The sequence below is a fragment of the Podarcis pityusensis genome, assembly GCF_964106645.2.
Source record: "Podarcis pityusensis genome assembly, chromosome: 13".
Classification (NCBI taxonomy): domain Eukaryota; kingdom Metazoa; phylum Chordata; class Lepidosauria; order Squamata; family Lacertidae; genus Podarcis; species Podarcis pityusensis.
In genome coordinates, this window is record NC_138038.1 from 42,904,401 (window position 1) to 42,920,517 (window position 16,117).

At 42.7% G+C, this 16,117-nt stretch overlaps 1 protein-coding gene across 4 annotated transcripts in view; it reads left to right on the plus strand.

The window, feature by feature from the left end:
- Positions 1-1,253: 1,253 nt before the first annotated feature.
- SLC12A6 (solute carrier family 12 member 6) overlaps positions 1,254-16,117 on the plus strand; it is a 42,866-nt gene continuing 28,002 nt past the window's right edge. For 2 of the 4 annotated variants that reach the window (XM_080978148.1, XM_080978150.1), the window contains exon 1: positions 1,254-3,210. In XM_080978148.1, the coding sequence (XP_080834274.1) occupies positions 2,964-3,210 (247 nt within the window). In that variant the 5' untranslated portion in view covers positions 1,254-2,963. The remainder of the gene's footprint in view (positions 3,211-16,117) is intronic. The other 2 variants (XM_080978149.1, XM_080978151.1) reach the window with 1 other exon arrangement.

The window sequence follows — 16,117 nt, forward strand, 5'->3', positions numbered from 1 at the left end:
CTGGATATGGTTGAACTTCTGACAAGGCGATAGAACAATGCATATTATCAGTTTTATGGGTACTGGCGCTTATATTTTACATTTTCCAGCGTGGGTAGCTGTACTAAGCAAAAAACCAACCAACCAGCAACTGTATTTGCAGTAGCAATCTATCCTCACAGGGTTGTTTGGGATTACATGAGGTGGGAGGGAAGAACCAGGCACACCGCCTGGAGATCCTTGGGAGAGGAAAAAGAAGGTGCAATAAGTATTAATTAAATGAGAACTGGAAAGTGCCTTGCGGCATCTCAACGACAGACAGCAAAAAAGAATATTTTACAGCATAAAGCTTTTGTGGTGTGCAGCCCAGTTCCTCAAATTCACACAACTGCAGCAGTCCACGAAAGCTTAAAATACGCCACTTGCCTCTAAAGGTGCCACAAGCCTCATATTTCACATGTGGAGATACAGTGGTACCTCAGGTTAAGAACTTAATTCGTTCTGGAGGTCCGTTCTTAACCTGAAACTGTTCTTAACCTGAAGCACCACTTTAGCTAATGGGGCCTCCTGCTGCCCCTGCGCCTCTGCTGCACAATGTCTGTTCTCATCCTGAAGCGAAGTTCTTAACCCGAGGTACTATTTCTGGGTTAGTGGAGTCTGTAACCTGAAGCGTCTGTAACCTGAGGTACCACTGTATATATATATATTGTGTTGGGTTGTGTGTGTGTGTGTGTAAAGGCGCAGTCTTGCCCTGAAGCCACACTGCACAGGGCCAGCCATACAAAAAAGTCTTTATTTTTTGTCATAATTTTTATTATTTCTCTCCCCGCCTCCCTCCCGCCCCCGGTTCTTCTGAGAAGATGAAAGCCCAGCAACAGCAGCCGCTGCTCGCTCCTGCGCACGCGCGGGGAATCAACTGCACGGACGAGGAGGGGGGCACGGGGGAGGATGAGGACAAGCGAGGAGAGTTACACGCTTCGCCAACCCCACCTCCCCGCCCCCGCCCGCCCGCCCGCCCGCTGCCCGCCTCCTCCTCCGAGCCGGCATCTGAGATAGCGGCAGTGGAGCTGCGCGCGCGGGCAGGAGCTAGAGCTGCCTGCAAGCTGCCGCCGGCGCCACCGCAGCGGCGATCATAACAGCGGCGGCCGAGGTGGCAGCGCACGCGCGCGAGGGACCCTTCGGAACGTTCCGAGAGCAGCAGCAGCAGCAGCGGAGCGCGCGCCTGAGGTAAACAATTAACGGTCACTTAACTGCCGCTTCTTACTTTCTCGGGGGGCTCCCATCGACCCAGGGGCTAGTGGTGGCGGTGGCGAAAGAGACAGGGCTGCGCACGCGCAGTTTAAACATCACCCCCTCCCCAATTTCTGCACAGTGACCGGGGCAGGTGTGGAGCGCACACCTCTTCTCCACCTCCTTTCCCTCCCCATCTTTTCCAAGAGTTATTGTACCTTCTCACAGTGGCTCACACTTCAGCTTTTTTTGGGGGGGGGGGGCTAATAATTTATGTGGGGCAGGGTTGCTTGCTAGGGTGAGGGAGAGCTTCCTCGCCCCACCTACCCTTGCCCTGCACACCTGGCGCAAGCTGGAGAGGTCTTTGCATGCTGCCACTCGCACCGTTTGCCTCTCTGCCCTTGGCATTACTCAGCCTTGCACCACCCTCTTGCTTGCAGTCCTTGGGTGCCTTCTCTGATGCGCTTGCCTCTTCGGTTGGTTCGCAGAGCATCCCCCCCTTCCCCCCGTCAGGAGATGCGCACCCCTTTGCGCTCTTGAGGGCCCTGCCAAATTGACATTTCCTCTTGCCTCTGGAGTTACAATGGGTGGCGCATGCATGCTTCCAAACTTGGCTCTCCGGGAACAGTCTTGCTCTCGCTGTCTTGAACCTGCCCCTGAGTCCTTATGGGATAGCATGTGTGTGCCCAAGTGTGGGAACTTTGGGGGATTGGCGCAATACACACCACGGGGTCCCTGTGTGGAAATGACTCATCCCTGCAGTTTCAATTTTGTGTAAGACACTAGACTTATATCTGTATTCACTCTGTTTCTCCAGGACCACCTAAGAAACATAACGTTCTTTTTCACGCTGCTGGGGAGCTGCAAACCCTTGTACTAGGCCCCATCCAGGGGTTATCTTCTCATACCAGGACCTTTGAAAAGCCACCAGAAGCCTGTGAAGTAATTGTGCATTACTTTTACAAGGGACAACATCATAACAGCACTTTCTTTTTGTTTTTGTTTTCAAAGTTCTTGCACTGGGACATTTCTTCTCCTTGGACTGAGATATGAAGGTTCTTTAATAATTGTTTCCAAGCCGGAATTCTAAGGGATATTAGCAATGAAGAAAACCCTCTTTCCTTGCATGTCACACTGGAAAACAAGTGGATTATTATTGAACTTTCACAAGGAACCCTCTAGCCTTTTTGTGTGCTTTGCAGATCTTTGCACTGAGATTTTCCCAGGCGGGAAGAAATTACCTCTATGCATTTTGCTGTGCCAAAAGATATTTGCCTCATAAACAAAACTTAACCGGGATCTGTGAGACGGTCTGTTACAACTCATGTTAATGCCAGGAGTTTTGCAGTGCGACCCTTTGGTAGACAAATATTACAGTCACCGTTCCTTTAGATCCATAGGCTCCCTCTGAACAGGAAACTGCCTTACTTGCCTGATAAATGGGAATCTTCAGACTAATCACTCATGAAAATTGTTGTCTTGACAAAATCTTAGGTAGCATCTTCACTAAGTCTTCAGCTCTGCTTGTGGAAAATACATCTGATAATCATTGATATCTAGATACAAAGTTGTGTCTGACCATTTCTGAATAAATGTGAGACATGAATTTTTCTCTTGAGAGAGCACTTGGTAACCCTGTTGGTGTATGCTCTTTTGAGTGGTCTTCTTCCTCTTCCTGCTTAGCACTCCAGGCAAGTCTTGATTAAAGTCACCAAGGAAGTAATTATTTCTCCCCTTCCATTCCGGCTGTCAAGATGGCTTCTGTCCGGTTCATGGTCACTCCCACTAAAATAGATGATATCCCAGGCCTGTCAGATACCAGCCCAGACCTCAGCTCCCGCTCCAGCTCCCGCGTCCGCTTCAGCTCCAGAGAAAGTGTCCCTGAAACAACCCGCAGCGAGGGTGCCAGTGACTTCTCTAGAGCAACCAGTTCACTGGCCACTGAAGCAGCTGAGCCGGCCACTGACAAGACTACCAATCCCCGCACAGATGCGGCTGAAGGTAGGTTGTCTTTGGCATATTGGATGGGAGAGGGGACATCTGAATGGTAGAGGCAACCTTGTTAATGGAGAATTCTACCTATTACCGCCTTGGGGACTTGATGGAGGTGCACAAAGCTTAAATAGAGTTTACAGCTTAGAAGTTCCAGAAAGTACTGCTCAAATCTTGGCTGTGCTGCAGATATAAAAGGCTATCTTCTGTGATTTAGGTTATGCAAGGTGGGATTGAAGGTGGAGGGGGATTCCTGTGGGTCTGTCAATTCATGCATGCGTTTTGAATCAACTGCTTTCTAGCAGATGATGTTTTCAGACATCAGTGGATTTTTTTTATTCACCTCTCCAAAATACATAACCTTGATGTGGCCCCTTCTTTTATGTCAAGGGCCTGGCTGTATTGCAGACAGAATAGTTCACTACCAAAATTTCCTCATCCCTCTTGCTGGGAACAGCTCTTGGCTTCCTATTTTCTAAAATGGGGAACATGCAAAGTAATTCCCTCCCCCCAGGCATAGTTTCTTTCTGAGGGTATCTGTGCTTCTGATTTGTCCAGCTTTTCAGATTATCTGTTCTTCAGTTTTGTTGTTGTTGTTTTTTTGTGTGCCAGGAATTGCTGAGCAAGACTCATGGGAAATGACTCTGGAGAATTTCAGTTCCCCTAATCTTGTTGATTTCCTTGTCTCATGCATTTTAAAACGACAGAATATGTCTGAGGTCAGACTGGTCTTTGCTCTATCACCACTGACTTAGTCACATCTTCTACTGTGGAGTTTATGAATAGCAACATTGAACTATCCACAGTCTTTGTAGATTCCGCCAGATTCTGATCCGTAAGATTTACTAATCTTGTGATAGATATTTCAGAGAAACTTTTTTTTTTAGTTTTTGAGATACGTGCACATAAAAGGGCATTGATAGGACACTCTATTAATTTACACACACCACACACACACCTACCTTATTCTGGATTGTGTTGGTTGTGAGACAGTAGCATGATCTTGGCCCCACCCCCAAAAAAACTGAAGATGAGAATGAAGAAATGCTTCACTGGATTGTGAAATAATAAAGTTGTTTGCAGTTGATGTAAATTGGGATGGGAAAGTTTTTAAAAATGATATACATACAGTAAAATATACCATAGGTGGAGGGAGACCTGTAAATATCAATTTGCTTGCTCAGCTGTGATTAGCAAGAATGACCTCGGGGCAGTTTGGTAGGAAAGCTTCTGTAAATTTGATTCCTCTCTATTTATCCATATTTAGCTACCCAGCTAAATGTCCTAGTTTGTTGCACCTATGTTCTTGATTAAGACAGCAATCATATCAAGATCTACTGGAATGAGCGGATTTAGGATCCAGGGGATCTCTAGTTGGAGTCAGGAGGTTCCCAGGACAGCTGGGCTATGCTGACATTGCTCCCCATCCTTGGCTTAGCCAAACGTACACCGGCATATCTCCCATCCCAGCTCAGCCAGGGCCCAGTTCAGCCGAGCCAGGCCTAGTGGATCTTAAGCCAGCAAAAGCCTTAAAAAAAACGAGGCATTCTGGGGTAGGACTAGAAGGTAAGGGGGCACTTAGACTGGAACTTAAACCTGTTCAGCTCAGTTACATGACCTGGCTACCCAGCATAAATTAAGCTGACAAAAGGGTGATGTAATCAAACACTAATTAACACATAATTTATCCTGCCTTAACTTTACACCAGCTTATTGTGTGTAGGATTACTTTCTTAGGGAGAACTATTTCCCATAGCTATCCTTCCACACCATAGTCACACTTCTTCCATAGATGTACCGTACTTGTTATTCAAAGAACAAAAACAAATTCCCATTCAAATACCCTCTGTGCTGTTTCCTTCTTTTCTACAGAAATGAATGCAGTACATGTCTTATATGCAAAAAGCCCGCACTCTACCTTGCATCTGGCTTCTGTAGGCAAAAACCAAGGGAATCTGTGACTCTGCTGACGCATGGTAATAAGATCAATGGTTATAAAATTAACTCACAGGAGTCAATACTAAAGAATATTTAATATCTGGTGGCGTCTTTGTTTTTGTTTTACTGATTGTGCTCTTGTGCCTTTAACACAAAGTGGACAGACAGAGATATAAAACAATGAAGGGTGTTATTATGGCCCCTTAAAGACAACAGATTTACTGTAACAGGACAAGATGGTTGGACAGTGTTCTCGAAGCTACCAACATGAGTTTGACCAAACTGCAGGAGGCAGTGGAAGACAGGATTGCCTGCTGTGCTCCGGTCCATTGGGTCACGAAGAGTCGGACACGACTAAACAACAACAAAAGATTTCATGAACTACAGTATATTTTACCAGAATCATTGTAGATAGGTGTGAGATTGGCTCTTCTTGAGCTGATGACTTCTAGGCTCAGGAGGATTCTAGTCTGTCATGTGGCTTGGAATCCCTTCAGTTCCTATCTTATCATGTGTCTCTGAGGGGAAGGGAAATATGGGAATTAGTGTCTCAACCATGGGACTTTTACTTTGGGCTCCACAGTAGCATCCTGACTTGGTTAGTCACACCCTTGCCTATTATTAGAACTGATATTCCCCCCAAGGGGAGCATCACTGCTTTCAGGTTTTAGTTTCTGTTTCTTAGGGCTAAATTATACATTGCATTAGTCATGTAGTTTACCTTAAATGCAGGATTTTTCTTTCTCAAATAGCCATTGGAGATGCAAGCAGATTGGGGCCCTGATGTGGGAAGATAAATTACTTTTACCCTTTGCCCACCACTGTGGGTTAAGGCCTCTCCAGATGGTCCTAGGCCAGTGTTCCACATAACCCAACCAGGGGTCCATTGCTACCATAGAGATAACATTGTCAAAAGTAGGGTGCCCATGGCTTGAGTTTTGAAAAACGGCGTCCTCGGGTAATTGAGAACCATTATCCTAGGCTGATTGATGGCTCCACCATGCTTGTGAAAGAAAAAACTTGCACTTCAGGGCAACCCTTGTAATTAATGCAACCTGTAATTTGTTCTTTGTATATGCATGCCAATTTCGCTCCTTTTCTGCCACTATACCATGCCTCATCTCTATGCATCATTCTTTGTTTTGTAGTTTGCTTTTTTACATCTTACCTGCAAAAAAGCAATTGATCTAAAATAACCTCAGGAAACAATTGGACTCATTCCCATCAAATCTAAGGGTTGGCTTCATCATAATATCAAAACAGTATGTGGGCTTTCGCTGCTTGGCAGGGGGTTGGACTCGATGGCCCTTGTGGTCTCTTCCAACTCTATGATTCCATGATTCTATGATTCACCTCTCCTTCGGTTTTAGGGCATTACTGTAAGTCTGGAAGCTTAGTTTGTGGACCTATGTGCATGTATGCAGGTTCATGTGGATGCTTTAGTAGGTCTTCCATAGCTGATGGTGTTTTAGGCTGTGACTCTAAGCTCGGCCTGCACAGCTTGTGACCCAACAAAGCTGGATGCAGCTCACTAGATGTGTATTGTGGCCTGCCATATGCTCAGCATCTCCTTCCCCACTTTCTGAAATCCTAGCAGTAGAAACAGGAGATTAATGACCCCCCCTCAATGCATAACTGGTGGGCTGTGTTCAGCTTGGTGGCTCACAGCTTCTGCAGGTGTGTTTTAAGGACAATTAAATGAATTTAAATCCCATTACTTGCTCATTTCAGTTGCCTGATGCTCTTATACTCTTTTGCTCGTCCTTCTTCTTTCTTTACTGGGTTAAAACGTTGTGTCATAGGTTGCAGGGGCATTGACATGACTTGTAAATGGTCCTGACTTATATTTGAAGCATTGGACAAGGTAGCATTTAAGGTTTTGTTTATTTATTAGAAAACGTGTACCTCACCTTCTATTGCAGTCAGAACGCTGAGGGCACCTTTTCCAGTTTATTGCAGCCCTGCAATAATTGCAATATCTTTGGGATTTTTTTCCACAGGTAAATTCATTTAGGTTAGGGCTGTAAACAGTTTTGAGGCATGTTAACAAGTGAAAGTTGGTGGACCAGCTTTTGCTTCTACCTTAGCTGAACATTAATGTGCACATTTTCTCCCCTGCATATTGTCAATGTCTCAGAAAGTCTAACCCTTCAGGTTTAAGGAATCATTTGCCGGTACTACATCAGCCAATCACTATTTCCTCCCCCACCCAAACACTTGATTTCCTAGGCATCAGTTTACAGCAGTCATTTATACTCCTACCCCCTCTTCCTTTCAGATCATGTTGACATTATATGCAGACCCACGCTGTAAATGTAGGTCATCCTGCAAAAAACATGTTTTGCTCTTTGCATTTTTTCCCTAATGGACAGAGTGCCTGCTGTTTTGTCATTTTTCTCTTCTAGTTAAATGCCCTATCATTGGAGACCCAACCCTTCTGAAGTTGTAAATGAAGCCAGAAAGCCTTCTCTCCCCCAAACTCCACATGCACATGTATCAGACTAGATAAGTTGTATAGCCAGCCAGACAGTGCTTCGGGGACTCCATGTCCCTGCCGCCTAGGCTGGTTTATCTCCTCAGAGATACCGGCTGTCGTTTTCAAATGGGAAACTGCTCTCTGCTGCTGTGTCCTTGTTGTGAGAATATTTGTGATTTGTAGAGGTTGGCAATGAGGGTGATGGCTCCTCAAGTCAAGGATGTGTGTAAAAGAAAGCCATATTCTATGTAGGTGGGAAAACAAATTTTTTAGTCTTGGTTGAGTAATACTCTCCCCCCCCCCGCCCCAGTACATCTTAATTTACATTTGTCAGCTCCACACACACACACCCCAAAATATACTCTTGGGACTTATTTACATATGCAGAATTTGGTTAGCATATAATAACTTATATAAGCATATGTACTCAAGTAGGGAAGCTGTGCACATGCACACACAGACATTGCAAAGCCTGGTTTTCAGGACACAAAGACCCCCAGGTTTCCAGATGCAGGTTTCTAAATTTGTATGTAAAGGTTGCTTTGTTTACTTTTGTTCTTAATTTGCACTTAGGTACAGCACTGGATATTTCTATGGGCATTTTTCTGTCATGAGCAAACACCTTAGCCTACCATTGCTCACTATTTTTTGTATTCTGGTCCATAATACTCCCCATTTTCTCTGCACAAGATGGCTTGTGTTCAGGGAAGTCATATTGGAATACCCCGAGGACCCCGTTGTGCTTCTAGAGAGGCAGTACTAATTTTATCTTAGTGGACATCTTGGGAAAGAATGGAGAGTGCCATTTCCAGTAATATGTCTCCATGGCAGATAGGTGCAAACAGATAACTGCTAACTTTCTTTATTAAATCTGAAAGCTGGAATTCTGCTTATTTGCCTAGCTCACATGTTAAATGCCATTTTGTCTATGACCTAATCATGTCCACACAGATTTCCCAGACAATAGCATCTGGTGTCCGTACTTCTTCTGTTCTTTGTTTATGCCAGATAACAATCTGCTTTCCTCCCCCATTTTTGTTTTCTCCCCCACTTTGATCCTGTAACAAGAAGCTCTTTGGCTGCTGCTGCTGCCTACGCCTGTTTCATTTCATATGCTCAGCAGAACCCCAGAGTGGAGAAAGCTGTTGTTTCTTAGATGTGCACTTTAGCCCCCAATCCCTACCATTAGATCAGAGAGTTCACATGCCCCTTTGGTGCCGCCTCTTGTGAGGGGAATGCCACATCCCTGTGAGCTGTGGATAAAGAAGTATTCAAAGCACATGAAAGGTTAGCCCATCAGCCCCTAGTAACTTGGAGAATATGTCCTTAGAAGTGTATGTTTGTTTTATTCTCTCTCTTACCTATCTTACACTTCTTAGATGAATGGATTCCTTTTGTGAAATATGAATATGGTGCTATTGAGTAAATGTATGCAAGTTGCAGCATAATTTCACTTTCCCATACATTGTCTATCATTAGGTGTCATCTAGATTTTCACAAAAGAACTAGTTGCAAAATTATGGAATTGAAACAAGTCCAATAGACTGTATGTGGATGTCCTATATACCTAAGGAAGAAGGATCTACAAAATCCTTGTTTTTGAAGCTAGAAGATGAGTATGCAGGGACAAAGCTCACACTCAGCTGAAGATTCCTAACTATAGGATGCAAAGAAGTGATGATGCTCCTGGGAGGATTGCGTGGGTGGGAAAACACGTGTAATTTGGAGGGTTGCTTTTCTTTATACTTGAACCTGCTCAGTTAAGGGTTGTCTCTCTAGTAGTAAGAACAGTGCCTCACCTTTTTTGGCATGTGCGTATCATGTGTTTGGATCCAGGTATAGTTAAGAAATTGTTCTTAATATTAGACTTAAATCTGTCTTTGAATATTTTATGGCTTTTTGTCTTTTCCCAACATGTTTTGAATGAAAAATGAATCCCTTCCCTGAGAACTTACTAAATATTTGTTTTGAGAATTCAGCATACCTACTCCCCTCCCCAACAGACAGACTTTGCTTCCCTAAGCTGTACCTTTAGCCTTTTCTCATACAATCTGCTGTGTAGACCCTTATTTTCATCTTCACAGCTGAATCTTTTTCAATTTCATAATACTGCCTTTGAACTGTAGTATAGGCTTAATGCTTTGAAGGGTATCCACTGTCAAAATATACTACCTTAGGGGCAGGAAATCCTTTTTATTCCAAGTGCCACATTCCCTCATGGAGAACCTTTTTAGGGGGGGGCACATACCAATGGTGTATATGGGCAGAGGTAGTAGTGGGTGGAGACAGGGATAAAACGCAGGCAGACCAATTGTTGACTTTTGTATAGTAGGTCACATTCCAGCCACACAAAATTCAGAAGTTTCCACACCTAAACACATGCACACATCTCTCCATCCAGGCAAGCAAGATACATTATCAAGTTCAAGGGTTCATTGCAGCTAGGCGAAAGCACCTGAGGAGGGCTCAAAGCACAACTTGTGAGGGGTGTGGTTTGGGGAGGAGGCATGGCCTGAGGAAAGTGCTTAGAGTCAGATAAGGAGACCTAGAAGGCTACATTTGACCCCCTCCCCCCCCATGCCTGAGCTTTCTCCTTTTCTTACTATCTTGTCTTTCTGTTTTGCCTGCCTCAGAATAGCAAGCTGAAATCAATTAATTGGATTTCCTTGTAAGTATACCAGCTCCATTTGTGGTTTTTTGGTCCCCCAAATTACTGAATTGGTTGGAATGCATTTGGAGACCTAAAGGGCTTTACATTTGATGCCTCTGCTCTAATGTAACTGATGTGCTGCAGCTGATGCACTTAAGCTCAGGGAGGTCATTAGTAAATGAGTTACTCTGGACTTCTCCAAGAACCAAGATTACCGTAAGTTCTGTCCTGGCTTTGCCTTTGGTCTTTGTGCTCCTGGATTTAGCCAGATTTAGTCAGAGTGGGAAGTTGGAAGGACAAAACTGAAACTGGACACTTAAACATTTGGTGGCCATCTGTGTATTTACTTTAGGAAGCTAGTTTGTTGAGCCATTAGGATTCCCGTGGGTTAGTAAGAACAAAAAGCTCACCTGTTGCAATCAGCAGTAAATACAGGGCCCTTTGTAGTAGTCTGATGCTTTCTGTAAAGACTCTTGGAGAACTAAATAGATAAGACAAAGAGCTTTTTAATATTCTGAACAGTAGTAGTGTTGTTTCATCATTAATAAATGGGCAGCTATAAATCCAAATGCTTTCTACAAGCAGAAGAATGACCCTACGCCTACGCCTAAAATTCTACTATCTTAACTAGAATCACAAATGTACCTGCAGTTCTAGGATAGCATGGGCTGGGGATGCAAAACAATACATGAACAATGTAGTGGCTGTGAATCTGACGCTTGACATCCTTTGGAAGTAACTGTTAGCCTAACCTAATTTACAGGGTTCTTCTGATAAACAACACTCTGAGCTAATTGTTACAAATGAAACAAATAACATGATAGCTTGTGATTGGTACAGCAGTTTTAGTGGCAGGGCTATACATTGGCTGATGTGGATCAAGTGGAAATGTTGCAAATATATATGGAGAAGCAGTCATGCAAGTGTCATGGTTCACTAGAGTGAGTGAATTCCCCCCCCCCCTCTTGTTTGTGTCACAGACTGATTTCACTGCCCAGCACACAGCAGGTACTCTTGAATGTGTCCATTTTGTTAACATGTTGATGTTTGAGTGTTCCTGTAAATAAGCAAAATGACAAAAGACAAGACTGACTTCAGTAGACACTCAGGAAATTGTAATGGGCATCTCTTCTTTTTAGCGTTTCATCCTGCTTAATCTCTTCTGTGGCCAAAACTTATAGAAAGGCTCTAGTCCAGTGTTTCCCAACCTTTTTCTGACCATGGCCCTCTTCCGACCTTGTTTCTTTCCTGTACCCCCAATAAGTACAAATCAATACAAATCTGAGATTCTGCCCCCCCCAACAAAAATCCTGCCTATGCCCATAACCTGCCCCCCACGTCCAACTGGTAGAAAGGTAGCTATTTAAATGTTTTGTTTGTAAATAGAACATGCTTTATTTATAATTTATACGAAATACAATTATATAAAATTCTAGTAACATAATGAAATATTGTTGAAGCAGAAAAACATAAAATCATGGAGCTGGAAGGGACCCCAAGGGTCATCTTTCTAGTGCAACCCCCTTCAATGTAGGAAACTCAGCTAAAGCATCCATGACAGATGGCCATCCAACCTCTGCTTAGAAACCTCCAAGGAAGGAGAGCCCAGAACCTCCCAAAGGAGATCCATTTTCCATATGTTATAAAAAGTAAACCACTTATTTGACCCCCAGTTACTTGACACAGAGGGGGAAACGTACAGATACAGTCCAAAAGGCACACAGGGAGTTCTGTATGTATGGGAGAATTTTTAAAAGCAAGTGGTCCTCACTGACCTGGTGCAAAAAGATCTTGTCATCTGGAGGAGCCTAGGCTGCCTAGATAAAACACTATAGCCCCACATATCCATACCTGGGAGTAAGACCCACTGAACCCAGTGCAGCTATCTTCTAACTAGACACTTCATTATTTACTAGATGCAAGTCAGCAGCACCAAACGACCCCATTTGGCTAGGTGCTGGGGTGGATTTCCCCCTGCGCCTTGCAGAGCCAGGCCAACGATGCCGATGGGCCCTGTGCCCCTCAGCAACATCCAAAGGTGCTGATCCACTAGGTGCTGGGGTAGAATGCCCAATGGGCCCAGCACTAGCGGCAGCAGGAAGCAGCTCTGGCTTGTCCAGCCCTACCCATTGCTACCCCACTACCGCAGTTGCCTGACCTGGGGGTTCTGGATCATGGGCTCTACTGATCAAAATGGGAGCCTCAGCGATCACCCTCTCCCGCTGGAAACAAACCAGGACTGCTCAAAGAAAATGTACATGGCAAAAAGGAGTGCTAGGCCCTGGTGGGCTAGCCCCTTACCACTTATGACTGGCCAAGCAGGTAGCCAGCCAATCAGGATTTCCCCCCTTCACTTCTCACTTCCCTCTGTGGCCTCCTAGCCTCTTGCCCCCCATTTACACACTTTTCACCTGGGGCCCCCTTAGTATATCCCAGGAGTCCCCAGAAGGCCATATGGCCCCTAGTTGGGAATCACTGCTCTAGTCTTTCCTCATATTAATCTAGCTTTTCTAGCTTTCCAATATTTTTCATCAACTGTAGCAGCCCAAACCGAATGGAGAACTCTGGTTGTGGTTTAATAATAAAATTAATCCTAACAATTGTAGACTCTGAGAGATTTAGACAAGCTTAGTAATTTTGTGTGTGTGGATAAGTAACTTGGGAGGTATTCATACAGTATTTATGTATATGAGTGCCAATAGCAGGGAAACGAAGGAGAATTGTGACAAAGGAGAAAGTAGGTATTGATAAAATGTTGCAAATTGATAAACCATTTTTATAACGGTAACATGTTTGGATAGGTCTGTTGTACAGTGCACATTTGATAGGAATAGAGGTAAATGAACAACTATCAAAAACTTTTCAACTTAAGAGAATAATACCCTTTTTCATCGCTGGTATTTAGCCTTTGTGAAGATGCCGGTTTTAAAGTTCTGCCATATTCATATCTAATAAATGAAAATAATAGAAAATAGCTCTATGCACTGGTGAGTGTATGACATACAATATCTAAATTATCAATGAAAAATTAATGGCTACATTTCAGGACTTTAAATGTTGTCAGGAGATGGGATGTGTCAGAGCTGTTGAGTCTATACACAGGTGAAGAAAAGAAAATGAAGAAAATAGTAATTAAGAAAGATATGCAAGAGAAGATAAAAATAGTTTGATATTCTGCTAAACTGAGGCAAAAAACTGATTGTGGCTACAGTCCTCTATATACATACTTGAGAATAATTTCCACTGAGTGAAATGTGTAGAATTGGACTGAAGATGGTCCAATTTTAAAAATACCAAGTATTTCTATAGCAAAAAATGAACATCTTTCTTAAATTTCTTTTTTTCTAAATAGGTTAATAAAAGTAGCACAGAGAGATGTTATTTAATCCATTATACTGAATATAGTATTTTTTTCCATATAAAACAACAAATCTAGAGTAAAAACAAGTAAATTGCAGCAAAATGTTAAGGAAAGAGAGCTGGCACATGTGAATATTTCCATCTGCTATATTAACTGTGCCAGGTCATTAGTGGGAGTAAAATGATGACAATGCTAGGTTGTGGAACAACTTGGCACATCTACTTCTTTAAAGGTACTGTCCTATACACACTTACCTGGGAGTAAGTCTCACTGAACTCAATGGGGCTTCCTTCTGGGTAGGCAAACGTGTAGGATTGTAAGAAAATATTTTTGATATGGTGAACAAAGATCTGGGACAGATGTTTTAAATAAGTTTTTTATCATCAAGACTTACCGGTAGTTATTGCCAGGTATGTTAGTGTTCTTAGCAAGTGGGAAAGTACCATCATGACCAGATTTTAAGCATTTTATTTAAAATAAGTTACCTTTCATTGTAAAAACAAGTCAGTTTACAAAATAAAGTTAATAAAATAACAACAAACCACACAAAGAGCTATCCAAAGTTCAGTAGAGCAATACTAGGGATCAGTGCTTGGGTCTGCCAACATGAATGAACACCTGCACCATAAATAGGTTCCTGTTGTATTACCAACATATAGGCTATTAATTTATGACAGTGCATTCAGTATTTGCCGATACAGTTTTGATGTTACAAGAACATTAAACGAGACACATTAAACATCATAACCAGAAGTGAGAAGTGGTTGTAAAATAACTAATTGTGAGCAAACATTTCAGAGTCTCTTCTCAAAGGTTTACACTATTTATGGTTACACAGATATAAATACAGAAGGCAACGGGAGAGAAACTTGCAGACCAGCATTCCTGCTGCACAGTGGAAATATATTTGTGCCACAGGGGACTTCAATTTCAACAGATGCAGCAATAAAGACAAATGTTTACAAAACAGTAAACAAGAACCATAATTAGGAGTTTTAAAACAGAACAGCACATTAGAACATTTTGTTATTTTTGAAGCCCACTGTTTTAATTTTTGCTGAACTCATGGTTCTTGAGCAATTGGAGGTAATGACATAAAACATGGTGGTGACTCTGTATTTAATTTGTAATTAATAAAGAGCAGGATCTGGCCCTTGCTTCCTTGAGTCCTGAGAGTTAAGAGGGTCATTGAACTCCATACAGTGGCAGAACTTACTCAGACCTGTATAGTATAGCTCCCCTCAGCATGTGACATGCTGACCTCAGTCTCCTTTCGTTCCACTTCAGGGCATTAGCTTGGACCCACATGCTTATAGAGCTGGAGTAAAGATCAATGGAGGAATAACTGGAACAGCCAGCACTGAAATAGCGGAAGAAGATACAGCCAGATTATAATCAGAGGGTATATGTAGTGATTTGCAAATGGTTGGTTAGAATAACTTGCCAAAGGATCACAGGAACTTTATGAGTTCTGAATAAAGAACATTCTTTTGGAGATATATTTTGGGCTCTAGTCTCCAAACTGGACTTCTGACTCCTTTATGCTTTCTGAGGGTGAAATTTTCCTCCAGTTCTGATGAGCTCTGTTTTAATCTTCAACAAGTGCTTACTTTTTATAAGAAGAGGGGATGTGTGGGACTCAAACCTGTCAAAGATGCATGGCACTGATATTGTAACCATCATAGCGTCAGAGGGGATTCTTATTTGCAGGCATTCTAGATTCTATCTGGCATGTGACAAGGATGTTTTGAAGCGTGCAGTGTACATGCAAGTCTATGGTTCTCACATGCAACCTTAACGCTTAGTTTTCTGACCTTTTGACATTGAACCTGGCTGTGCTCTGGAATTTGGCTTCCGAGGGTTAATGCAGTAAAGGACAACAAAGATAAAATTCAAATAATTTATTATATTAAAAAGAGAATTAGAATACCTATTAAAAAGTATTGGCACATGCTTTCATAAGCAACCCACCAACAATAGGCTAGTTTCAAAGATTTAGCATAAATAAAACATTGCATAGAAATACATACCATAGCTGGAATGAAGGGAATTTTTTTAGGAAAATGGATAGAAAACCAGCCAGAATTTTCTCTGAAACTAGAATATGCAGAAAACGATAAAGAGTAATGATTCTAAAAGCTGCTTTAAGAGCACGACATCCTACAAAAAACTACAGGTGTGCACGTTTGTGTGAATGAAGGAAGGAAGGGGGGAAGGAAAAAATCCAATTTGGTGATATTGATAAATGAACAAAGTTCATTTATCAAGTGAACAGGGAAAAGGTCTGGCAAAGAGTTGGCTTCTGAAGGTGTTAAAGCAGCTTGCAATGTGAGCTTTTTGACTTTATAGGAATAGTGGAGAGAGAAAAAGTAATCGGCTGAGGCAAGGGTAGAGAAATAGTCTTTGGCGCTGGTGAGAAGTCCAATGAAAAGACATGAAATGGACTGTGAGCACATGAGAGCCAGTGTGGTATAGTGTTCTTAGACTGTCA